The 13,813-nt window shown below is 25.6% G+C and overlaps 1 protein-coding gene and 1 long non-coding RNA gene across 2 annotated transcripts; one reads left to right on the plus strand and one right to left on the minus strand.

The window, feature by feature from the left end:
• Positions 1-820: 820 nt before the first annotated feature.
• Positions 821-2,152, plus strand: LOC123262395. Its single transcript, XM_044724579.1, has 6 exons — positions 821-837; positions 1,218-1,279; positions 1,354-1,544; positions 1,645-1,723; positions 1,845-1,956; positions 2,013-2,152. Exons 2-6 carry the CDS (start codon positions 1,246-1,248, stop codon positions 2,062-2,064), a joined length of 468 nt encoding a protein of 155 aa, XP_044580514.1. The 5' UTR covers positions 821-837; positions 1,218-1,245; the 3' UTR covers positions 2,065-2,152.
• Positions 2,153-9,171: 7,019 nt separating this feature from the next.
• Positions 9,172-10,935, minus strand: LOC123262403. The gene is made up of 2 exons (XR_006508944.1): positions 10,423-10,935; positions 9,172-10,347 (listed from the first exon to the last, which is right to left on the minus strand). It is a non-coding gene; the product is annotated as an uncharacterized LOC123262403 (long non-coding RNA).
• Between the last annotated feature and the right edge of the window lie 2,878 nt (positions 10,936-13,813).

Below are 13,813 nucleotides of genomic sequence, written 5' to 3' on the forward strand. Positions count from 1 at the left end.
ACTCATATTAAGCTACATAAAGTCTAATATGGCTCCATACGGCCACATATGGAAATTTTAGACTTTTTTATGGGAATAATAATAAAATTTTGGCCTTGATTGTCCTATTAAAAAATCTTAAACTGTTTTTTTAATCATTTTTATTAAAACTCATCTTTTTTAAATTCTTAATAATATCTTTGTTTATTTTCAAAATAATGCTTTAAAAATTTTTGGAGTTTATGAAAATTTATTCATAAAAAATTTCAAGATATTTTTAATTATTAGAATTTTTTGTAAAAGAAAAAAATTCTAGAAATCATATAAAGTTTTTTTCTTATGGATTTTTTTTTATAATTATTTTTCTCTAATTTTTCATTATTAAATTTTACTATTTATGTTATCATTTATAGTTACAATCCATATTACTGATATTACTGATAATAACTATGTTTATGGTTTTACATGTACTTAAATTATTTACTATTATATTTTTGGCTTTTTGCTTTGGCATTTAAATTTAAATAAATAAATAAATAATATTTTCAATTGTAAATAACATTTTTGAATATTAAAATTTCAGACTACGATTTAAAATAAATAATTAGCAAATAAAATAAAAAATGAAAATAGTATCTAGATCAAATAATTTAATTAACCAAATCACGTCTACCAGCATAAAACAAACCAGCATGTAACCCTAAAATCCTACCGCGACTTATTTTAAATCAACACTGCCAAAACTTGTTAACTAAACTTATAAAATACCCGCGTCAAATATTTAATTAGCCATCCACGCAGTATAAAAGCGCGAATCTAAGTATCTCACGCATCAAAAGTATCAGCGACAGAACTCTGGTAAGTAACACACTTATTTATTTAGCCTTCATATAATAATATTATTTGTATGAATGAAATTTGTTGTCTCACACAATATTTATAACTTACGAGTTCGCCCACAGAAACAATAGTTTAATATTCTGTCACACTAAGACCGAGTCTAAGACAAATACTCAACAATTTTTTTATTTTTAATACACTCGAAAAAAAAGAATTATCTAATAATAATACAAGTATATAAATCTTCCCTCAGATTTTTATTGTTTAGTATTCCTCAATCTTTGCTCCACTGACGTTCTTACTCTCGTTATAATTTTTTTTCTGCTCCTATTTTCAAATTTAATAAAATTTTAATGAGTTTATAATCTGACCGTGTGAAAAAAATTTTTTTATTTTAGACAAAAGGCGAAATTGAAATTTTAAAAAATGTTGAAACAAAAAATAAACAAAATTTTTATTGGTGAGTTTTTTTATTGTTGAAAAATTTTATTTAATTCTTTTTTTTTACTAATGCATTAAAATTTATTGTTAAAGTGATTTGTGTGACTGGAATGGTGCTTTCAATAAACTGGACCACCGTCGAAGCGGACGAAGTACCAGCGTTTTTTCTTAAAATAGCAAAAAACATACCGCGAGTTGGAAGGAGCGGCAGGATCGACGAGTATTTATTGACCAAGCAATCTAAAAATTATCCCCGAGTTAATAAAGTTGGTGAATACTCTCCGGTAGTTAAACAAATTATTTATTATTAATTTTTTTTACTTTAAAAATTACTTACAAATTATTTTTACTAGATTATTTTGAATTATTAAATTATCCTTGCAGTCTAATGAGTATTTGTCTTTCACGGGAGGGAATGATCCGGAAATACATAAGCGGATGGTGAATTATCCTGCTCCAGGAAGTAAATTCTATTTATATTGTATTTATTTATTACATTATATTTATTTTTATTTGAATTATATTTATTTATTTAATATCTTAATTATAATTATTAAAATTTATTTATTATCATTCTTTGCTAGATATTGATTCAATATCGTGGGAGCATTTTCCGCTGGCTATTGAAGGACCTCCCGAGCTTTGGCGTACTCTCGCGTCTTATGCAAACGATAAATACGGAACGGCTTCCGATGAGTAAGTGCTTAATTTTTTTTTAAGTTTTTTTTTTTTAATAATTTTTTTTCTTTTAGTATCGACAACGAAATTTGGCAGAGAAACAAACGCAAGAATGTTGAAAATTAATTCGATGTACAGGAATATTTTAAAGAGCTTTTATAATGATGAATTATTTAAAATTTTGTGTACTGGTGATGGGAAATAATTGTAATAAAAATTTATTGTTTTAAAAAAATTATTGTATTATTTTTAAGAAAAAAAAATCTTTAAAAAAAAGCCTATATTGTTAAAAAATGCAGAAGTTATTCCTTAATTATTAACATTTTCGTAAATATAAGCCCATTTTGATGTTATACTCATCGAGAGCTTTCATTTGAGTACCCACATGCATTTTTTCATATATTTTATATATTTGATATATATATATTAAATATATAAAATATATGAAAAGTGTATGTGGGTACTCAAATGAAAGGTCTTGATGAGTGTAGCATCGGAATGAGCTTATATTGTTGAAAACATCATTATTTAACAAAATGCAGGTGTTATTCCTTAATTATTAACATTTTCGTAAATATGAGCTCATTTTTATGTTATACTCATCGAGAGCTTTCATTTGAGTACCCACATGCATTTTTTCATATATTTTATATATTTGATATATATATTAAATATATAAAATATATGAAAAGTGTATGTGGGTACTCAAATGAAAGGTCTTAATGAGTGTAGCATCGGAATGAGCTTATATTGTTGAAAACATCATTATTTAACAAAATGCAGGTGTTATTCCTTAATTATTAATATTTTCGTAAATATGAGCTCATTTTTATGTTATACTTATCAAGAGCTTTCATTTGAGTACCCACATGCATTTTTTCATATATTTTATATATTTGATATATATATTAAATATATAAAATATATGAAAAGTGTATGTGGGTACTCAAATGAAAGGTCTTGATGAGTGTAGAATCGGAATGAGCTTATATTGTTGAAAACATCATTATTTAACAAAATGCAGGTGTTATTCCTTAATTATTAACATTTTCGTAAATATGAGCTCATTTTTATGTTATACTTATCAAGAGCTTTCATTTGAATACCCACATGAATTTTTTGAAACATTTTATATATTTGATATTTATAAAATATATGAAATATATAAAATATATAAAAAGTGCATGTGGGTACTCAAATGAAAGGTCTCGATGAGTGTAGCATCGGAATAAGCTTATATTGTTGAAAACATCATTAGTTAACAAAATGCAATAGAAATTTCTTACTTAGTACCATTTTCGTAAATATAAGTCCATTTTGATGTTATACTCATCAAGAGCTTCCATTTGAGTACCCACATGAATTTTTTCATATATTTTATAAATATGATATTTATAAAATATATAAAATATATGAAAAATGCGTGTGGGTACTCAAATGAAAGCTCTTGATGAGTGTAACATCGGAATGAGCTTATATAGTTAAAAACATCAATTGAAATTAAATTTCCTACAAAAAAGATCTAATATAATATTCTTATATTCTAAATATTTAGCCCAGAATAAAATAAAAATCTAAATGTTAAAAGTAATTTCTTATAAATTAATTAATTAATTAAACTCAATTTTTCATGTCAGTTTTTTTTATTTTAAAATAATTTACATCGAACAAATATTTATAAATAAATGCTAATTTCTACATTTGTAAATTTTATCCAAACGAATATTCAGTAGAAGTAAAAAAATTTGAGAAAGCAAGGTGAGTTTTGTTATCGAGTATAGAGGAGCTTCGCAGGCAAAATAATCATCTGTTGCGATTAAAGCATCGTCAGAAGATCAAAAAGGTAAATTAGTCGATAAGCGATCTTCAGTTCGAGTCCTGGGGCATTAACCATGCGTTGCAAGTCTCGCTGGCGATCTCACACATGTTTCCGAGTGCTCTGCTCAAAGCTTCATAGTCTAAAAGAAAATTAATTAATAAATTATCAATTAATTAATAAATAAATATTATTGTTATTTTTAATAAAAAATTGAGGAGTTAATTGTAAGTTAAAAGAAATATTGATGAAATTTTTTACCAGCAGCTGAGTTGGAACGTTTACCAAAGATGCTTCCATTGAAGGGTGGCTTTTTGTAGGCACCTTCTACGGTGACTGTTGCGATCAGTGCAATGACTGCGAGGACAATGATAACTCGGAGTGACATCATAATTGGTTGTTGGTTTTTTTTGTCTAAAAAAAAAAATTGTTAATTAATAAATTTTTTTTAATATTGTTAAATTTAATTTTTAAAGAATAAAAAAATTTTTTTTAATAATTTAATTAAATAAAAAAATTATTAAACTGAATAAAATAAATTTTTATAAAATCGTTAATCATCTCATTTCTAGATACATAATTAAAAAATGACCTTGTATCTCGTGGAATATTGACATTTTTAAAGATATAAGTTCATCCCGATGTTACACTCATCAAGACCTTTCATTTGAGTACCCACATCAATTTTTCATATATTTATATATTATATATATGTATATATGAAAAATATATCAAAAATGCATGTGGGTACTCAAATGAAAGCTCTTGATGAGTATAACACTGGTATGAGCTTACATCGTTAAAAATGTCAGTAGTTCTCAAGATACATTATTAAGAAATGACCTGGTATCTTGTGAACTATTGACATTTTTAAAGATATAAGCTCATCCTGATGTTACACTCATCAAGACCTTTCATTTGAGTACCCACATCAATTTTTCATATATTTTATATATTTATATATTATATATATGTATGTATGAAAAATATATGAAAAATGCATGTGGGTACTCAAATGAAAGCTCTTGATGAGTGTAACATTGAAATGAGCTTATATCTTTAAAATATATATTATATATATATGTTTATAAGAAAAATATATAAAAAATGCATGTGGGTACTCAAATGAAAGCTCTTGATGAGTGTATTATCAAGATGAGCTTATATCTTTAAAAATGTCAATATTTAAGAAAGTACAGTTCACTTTAACAAAAGTTATTATTTAATAAAGCAAAATATTATTTATTCAATTAATGTAAATCAATTAATGGCGTTAAAAAAAAATTATTTAATAACTTTACCGGCGCAAGAAGTAGTTGACTTGAAAGTTTTGAGAGAACTGATAAGAAACAACTAAACTTTTCAGCTTTTATAGGGCTCAAGAATTAAAGAAAAATGTGAATGTCAAAACAAGTAAGTGGTCATTACTTGCAGACGACAGCTAATAATTATGAGCATTATTCAAAAAAATTTCAATTTTCAATGAAGGCAATAAATTTGCCAAAGAAAGACTTAAAAGTTAAAATTATATATTTTAATTAGAGATAATTTATACTTACTTTTGCAAGCTTGTACTGAGGATGTTGTTCTTCTTCGAGTCACTTGCTCACTGTGGTCAAGTCACAACAGCTCGGAGCTTTTATACAGAAATTTGCCAGAGGAAAGTAAATATAATTACTCGGGTTAATGAGAAAGACGAGGGTGATGCCCCCGAGATAGAATTATTGAGTTATGATGCGGTGAAATAGAAGTTTACCGTTGGGGAAATTCGAGCTTATTTTCTGTCAGATAATTTTATTATTGCCTGTGTCATGTATGGAGGCAATTTTTAGTCGATAAGCTATTAAGGTTGATGAAAGTGAAGCTACTACAAATCGAAAAGTGGGTTGGAAGAAGCTTCAAAGTTACACGGGGAAAATTTCACACTAAAAAATTTGCAGCGTAAATAATTGAAGACTTTAAAATAAAATATTCTTTACAAAAGTTTGATTCAATATTCTGAAGTCAAGTTTTTTAGAAAAATATAATTAATATTTACAAACTTTGAAATAAATTGTTCAAAGATTCTTTGCTAATAATTTTGCACTTAAAACTTGTTTCAGTTTTAATTTAAAAATTCCGTATGCAAGGTGTTTTATTTTTATTTCAGATTACCTCTCTATTGTCATATTATTCCTTCAATTACTACATTTATTTTTCATTTAATGTATTACAAACTCTGTACTCTATACACTGATCGGCTGCCCAATTTCAAAACACAGTAACTGACAATTTTAAGATTTTTAAAATTTTTTCTTATTAAAAAAAAGTTTGCGTGCCTAATTGATAAAAAATTTGTTTTATGAATCCACAGATTCGGTAGAATCTGGCGCCAAGTTCCGTTCAAATCTGCTGTAAACGGAGCGCCAGACTACCGACTGTGTTTACTGTAAGCAGAACGGTATTTTGAGGTTGCAAAATTTTATTTAATTCTACGGTACTTTTTTTTCCTAAATTGTATATTATAACAGTAATTCATACTTTATTTGACTGTTATTAATTAATTATATTCACTTATAACAATTAATCTACTTGAAATTATTAAATTTAATCAGCACAAACTATAGCAACGCAAAAATTTCGATCCTGACTTTTTTTCGATGGGCAAAGTGATCTGCCACAGACTAAATAATTCGAGAATGCATAGTAATCCTTCATTAGATGGGAAACTACAGTTAAAAATAGATATTTCACAGCTTGCATCTACACCCGCCAGGGTGCGCTGCAATTATTTTTACATAAACTGTAGTTTCAAGGGGATAGTTTGCTATAAAAAATGCAACCAACGGGAGATTTAATTAAGTTGGTACTAATTGTAAATTTTTATTATAATTACAAAAAATACTAAAATCCGAACAAAAACAGTTTCACTGTAAAAAAATCGCGCCAAGTCCACGTTCATAAGACTATTAAGAAAAAAAAAATTTGTTTTTTTCTTTACAAAAATATATAAAATAAAAAAATCCAAGTAACCGATATGATTGTTTATGATTTTCGGAAATTAAAAAAAATTTTGTTATAAATTTAAAAATTAAGAAAAAAATTTTGGAACGTACTTGGTGTGCGTCATTGTGTATTTCAATTTTTTTAAATTTCGCAACCGCGCACACTAAATACGTTCCAAACTTTTTTTTTAATTTTTAAATTTGTAACAAAATTTTTTTTTATTTTCGAGAATCATAAACAATCATATCGGTTACTTGGATTTTTTAATTTTTTTATTTTATATATTTTTGTAAAGAAAAAAACAAATTTTTTTTTTCTTAATAGTCTTATGAACGTGGACTTGGCATGATTTTTTTACAGTGAAACTGTTTTTGTTCGGATAGAAAATACTTGACTATAAATATTTTTAAGAAAGAATACTTGAAATTAAGGTCTAAAAGTTATAAAAAATGCAGCAATATAAAAAAAATAAGGTATAAAAATTTTGCAGTTACTGTGTTTTAAAATTGGGCAGCCGTGATTACAATGTATTCTTGATGATGGTTCTGAGGGAGCCTAAGCTCCAGAAACGAATAAAAATTATTATCTGTCTATCTCTATTTATTACTAGCTTTTACCGATTATATTTTTTTGTGTAGAATTTTAAGAAGTTTTACATGAACTAATATGATTTTTATAATATATTTTCCAAAAAAAAAAGGAATAAATAAATATAAGATTGAAAATAATGATTGTGTGGATAATATTTGAAATTCCATGATTTAAAATATGATTAAGGGGGGAAATACGTGTACAGGCTTAAAAAAATTCAATTTTTTTTTTTTATAAATCGCTTGCAAAACTATTCAAAAATATAGATATAAAATTTCAAGTCAAAATTCCTATTCGTTCAAAAGTTATAATCGATTTATTAATTATTTTAATACTATTTTACATTAACTTTTTCTGTCAGTTTTTTTTTCAAACGCGTTTTTCTCGAAACGAGTTTTTTCAAAACCGTGTGCAGTCTAGCTCAAAGAGTTTTAAACCAATCATCTTGAGATATGGCTTATAATTTTTTTTATACAATTACCTTGAATATGAACCTCAATCGGAAGCGATATTTTTATTTAAACTATTTTTTTTTTAATAAACAATGTATGAAAAAGTGGTAAAAAATCATGACAATTTCATAGCCCTCTAAAAAATGCAAATTTTTACTTTTTTTCTTTGGAATTGAGGTTCATATGGAAGATATACTTATAAATTAAGTAATTTTTCTGTGCCATTGATTTCAAATAAAAATAGTGGCTTCCATACTGCACACAGACTGCCAAGTCGGATGACAACTTACGATGTGTATCAGCTGATATCTCCGCTATTTGTTAACTTATAATGTTGTTTAATAAAAAAAAATACTTATAAATATATGTATAAAGTAACCGGATAGTTTCAATAAATAATATTAATTTTTTATACCTTAAAAAAATGAATGAAAATCAGCATGAAAACGGCCTTCTACACGTATTTCCCCCCTTAATACGTTTTAATTACGTTTTTATTGATAAAAGTGGATCAATATTCTGGGTAACAAATTCAATCCTTTTACCAAATGACATATAAGGAAGGTAAAAGATTATTTTACCAACAGTGGTAAGCAACCCGGCAGCTGGTTATATTTTAGCAACGGTAGAGATTTGATTTTTAGCAATCGACAAGGTAGGTACATCAAAAATTGTGATTTTTTCTAAAAGGATGTTCAAAAGATGGAGCTAAATGTAATTTTGTAATTTTTAGGGGTGTGTAAATGCCGCAAATTAAATCACACTTGGTAAATTCGTTCGGGAGAAATATTACAAGTCAAAATTTTGACAAAGTATTTTTTAAATATAACGATGAGCTTTTTGAGCTCAATAAGCTTGATAATGTTAAAAAAATTTTATATTTTGAATTAAGAAGCTTGAAATGTAGAAATAGAAATTTTTTGAAGCATTTTGAGCTTAAATTTTCAGTAATTGCCTAAAGATTGATTAGCAGACACAAAAATTGATCAAAATTGATGTCTAGTAATTTTTGAATTGATATTTTTGAATATAAATATTTTAAATAAAATATTCGAGATGAATTTTTAACTTCCCGATCAAAAAATTAATGTTTTTTTCATGTTTACAATACAAAAATCAATTGTCTACTTTCTATATTAAAAACTCGTACAAAAAAATTTTGATTCAGATAAACTCGTAATTTTTGAACAAATAAAAATTTTTCTAAAAAAAAAACCCACAATAAATTTTATAATCAACTTTTTACAAGCTCATCATAAAATTCTGCTAGAAATCATGATAAATTTCATTTTTATTTAAAAATTAAAATTTATCAACCCAAAATTTTTTTTGTCAAAAAATCCCTCTCAATAAAAATTTAAAAGGACAGGTAAAATAAATAATAAAATCGACTTTTAAACCATTATTATTGTTTAAATACATTTTTCAACCCAATATGATTACATCGAATGAACAATAACTACAAGTACATTTAAAACACTAATAATAATTATAATAACGCAAGTAAGTCCAACATTATTTACCAATAATTAATAACCATATCTGAATATCTGAATATCTGATACATGTGATATCAATAAAACTCCGCTATCAATCTTTCCAACTAACCTACTTATTTATTGTCGCGTCACAACGTTTGCGAACGGCGTAACAACATGAACCAATTAACTTTGTAAAGGTTTCACCTAGTTTGCCCGTTCCTGTTGAACGTATCTTATTTGTAAAGCCACACTGCGTGAAATTTTTCTTCAGTTTTTATTATTTGCTCGGCTTCAATAGCTTTAAATAATAACTGTAACAATACTATTTTTCTCTATTCATATTCATAATACAATGCTGTAGTATATATCATAATATAATATAATATATTATCTTATTATTTATTGTTAATTTAAATATGTTGATGGTATTTGCGATTCTCAAGTCCCCAATGCAGTTTACAATAGCTCACTTAAATACTTATAAATATTAACAGGTATAGTTTATCAATAGTAATTACATATATTTTTTGGAAGACGTAGATTTTGTTTTTTTATCATTATAATACATAATTTTAATAAAACAAAATAATAATTTAAAAATTAATTAAATTTAAATAACAGTTATTTAACATGTTAAATAACATGTTTTACAATTACAAATTATTTTATTGCATAATACACCCGCCACACTTGCCTTAGCGGCCGTGTAAAAATAATAATAATAATAATAATATTAATTTAAAAATAATAATTTATAGTTTTATGCCGTGTGTATTCTAAAAAATCTTACTTTAAAGGTAAGAGCAATTTTTTATAAATTTTTTTTTACCATATATTTATATATATTATATGTATATGTATGTACTTACAGTATAAGCAAACTTAGGTAGGTTAAATATTGGCTAATTTATTCTAAGGGATATGTTGATTCAATGCCGACTATTTTAAAACGGCATTTTTCTAACAATAACCAATTTTTTATTACTCTCTTTCCAAAATTCCGTCTTCATTTTTTTAATTATTAATAAATAATTTCTTTTCTTCATTCTTGACCTGTTCTGTCCTTATCACAGACCATTCCAAACTGTTTGACAGAAAAAGTAATTAAAAATTATCTTGTGAGGAATTAATTAAGTCTGAGGGAAAATTTAAGGCTTACCTTTGCGTTAATCCGTAATTTATTTTGAAAAGATCACTCACGAATAAGAAGAATCACGGTTTTTATTTATTTATTTATTTATTTATTTATTTAGAAACTTGAAGGGAAATTTTGGGAGCCCGAAGGCTCGCGCAAGGGCCGAAGCCCAACTGATCCATAACCAAAGGAACGAACCCTTGGATGGGAATTCGAAGTAATTAAGGACGCGTGCGCGGGGTATTGATGTTGATTCGCCCTCGTAAAATGGTTACCGACCAGTAGTAGTAGTTCTTTGATACTGGCTTATATTTACCCCCACGAGTGCTCAAGGGGTATACGTGTGTTTTGGTAAATATGTGGGGTATAGATGTACAAGAGGTATAGATGTACAATTTGGGTATCAAAAGGCGCCATCTGACAGCGATGGGAAATCAATACGGAAGAAATTTAAAAGATTGAAAATATGGGTTTTCATTTTTGGGGGTTTTAGATTTTTATCTTGATATCAATCGAACCCGAGTCAGATACTTATCTTTATTATTATTGTAAATCATTTTTAAAAACCTTTTTAAACTCATCGATAAAGTTTTTTGTTTATACACTGATAGAAGGATTTATTTGTATTAAAAAAATATTTGTTAATAGTTAACAAATCATTTATTAGAGACCATTTTTTAGTATCAAACAAATATTTCTTAGTATTTAAAATGATTTGTTTGTATTTAATAAATCAGATATTCATTTATTAAATATTAATAAATCTTTTTAAATACTAAGAAATATTTGTTAAGGACTAAAAAGTGGTCTCTAATAAATGATTTGTTAAATATTAACAAATATTATTAACTATAAACAAATCCTTCTATCAGTGTATTTAATCTTCTCTTTAGAAAATAAAAGATGTGAGAATATTAATAAAGATTTTTTTTATAAAGAATTTAATTTTCTATAAGAAAGATCTCATCATTTTTTCATATTTTCAATATTTCGCCTAAAATAATACTAATATAATAATAATAATTAAAAAAATCCCTTTAAATTCTTCAATATAATTTTTTCATTCATTGTTTATGTTTAATATTTTATCTAAAATATTAAAAATATGAGAAAATTGAATAAGGACCTTTGTGATGAAGAATTTAATTTTCTACAAAAAAGGTCTCTTATCATTTTTTCAATATTTTGTCCAAAATAAAAATAATAATTTTAACAAATCCTTTTAAATTTGCCAATAAAAATTTGTCATTTTTTTTCTAATTTAATATTCTGTCTAAAGGATTAAAGATATGAAAGAGTTGATAAAGAATTTTATGATAGAAAATTAAATTTCCTACGAAAAAAAAGTCTCTTATCATTTTTTCAATATTTCGCCTAAAATAATACTCATAAAATAATTAAAAAAAACCCTTTAAATTCTTCAATAAAATTTCTTCATTTATTGTTTATAATTGATATTTTTTCTAATGGATTAAAAATATGAGTAAATTAACTAGGACCTTTATTATAGAAAATTAAATTCATATTTTACAGATTTCGTCTAAAATAACAATAATAATGATGTTATATTTTATCCACTGATGATATTTTTAACTATATAAGCTCATTTTGATGTTACACTTATTGAGACTCTTCATTTAAATACCCACATGAATCTTTTATGTATTTTATATATTTCACAATTATAAAAAATATCATAATTATAAAATCATTTATTAAAAAGCTTATGCAATATAAGATATAATTATTGTCACTTTTCGTTGCTAAAGTAACTACTTTAGAATTAAAAAAAAAAGATAAATTATGTAAATTTTATTACAAAAAATAACAATTCAAAATTCTGCCTAATTAAAGTTAATTTAAAAGTTATCTTCTTGAAGTGAATTGAACAAAACTTTCTTGAAAATTGAATTTTTTAAAATTAACGTCATGAATAATTTACGTAGAAACAATGTCCGTAATTTTGGTGCATTAAGAGACAAAGTTTCGTCCGTGGATCGATTGCACTGTCTTTTCAAAATACAGACCTAAATACAGCCACTTGAAAAAGTTTGTATGTACAGCAAGCACTGCAAAGCACTGCTGTACGTACTATGTACTATGTACTTCAAATATAATGCTAAAGTTTCCACAGAAAACCTTCTTATATTTATTATGAAATAAACTTACAGCGACCCCCTCACCCCCGGAGATCTCAATATAATCTTTCGCGCAAAACAAAAGTTGAGATAAAATATCAAAAGTATTGCTCAATACCTCTGGAGATCTCAAGCTGTTCGCTCTCGGCCAAACTTTTCACATTTACCTTAAGTTATTAATAAAAGTATTACTACATGTCCGTATAAACTTGTTATATTTTTTTCTAGTAATTTTAAATTAAATTTGTTGCTTCCTTTCATGTTTAACTTTAATTAAAAATCTTTTGATGAGAAAAGTTAGTCATATTAATAATACATAAAAAAATAATAAAATCTCTATTTAACAAAAATAATTATTGACGATTTTAAGAAATAAGCTCATCCTGATGTTACGCTCATCGAAACCTTTCATTTGAGTACCCACACGATTTTTTTCATATATTTTATATATATGATACTTCTGATATACGTGAAATATATAAAATATATAAACAATTCATGTGGGTACTCAAATGAAAGCTCTTGATGAATGTAACATCGGGATGAGCTTATATCGTTAAAAACATCATTAGTTAACAAGATGCAACAATCACTCCTTAATTATTAAAATTTTCATAAATATAAGTTGATTTTGATGTTATACTCATCGAGACCTTTCATTTGAATACCCTCATGCATTTTTGATATATTTTTCATATATACATATATATAATATATATATAAATATATGAAAAATTGATGTAGGTATTCAAATGGAAGCTCTTGATGAGTGTAACATCAGGATGAGCTTATATCATTAAAAATATCATCAGTAGACAAAATAGAACGACTTTTTTAAATTAATGACATTTTTTAAGATATAAGCTCATCGTGATGTTACACTCATTAAAATCTTTTATTTAAGTACCCACATCAATTTTTCATATATTTATATATATTACATATATGTATATATGAAAAATATATAAAAAATGCATGTGGGTACTCAAATGAAAGCTCTTGATGAGTGTACCTCCAGGAAGAGTTTATATCTTTAATAATATCATCAGTAGACAAAATACAACATAATTTCTTAATTGTTGACATTTTTTAAGATATAAGCTCATCCAGATGTTACGCTCATCGAGACCTTTCATTTGAGTACCCACATCAAATTTTCATATATTTATATATATTACATATATGTATACATGAAAAATATATCAAAAATGCTTGTGGGTACTCAAATGAAAGCTCTTGATGAGTGTAACATTAGGATGAGCTTTTATCGTTAAAAA

This window comes from Cotesia glomerata, linkage group LG4, assembly GCF_020080835.1.
Source record: "Cotesia glomerata isolate CgM1 linkage group LG4, MPM_Cglom_v2.3, whole genome shotgun sequence".
Taxonomy (NCBI): Eukaryota; Metazoa; Arthropoda; class Insecta; order Hymenoptera; family Braconidae; genus Cotesia; species Cotesia glomerata.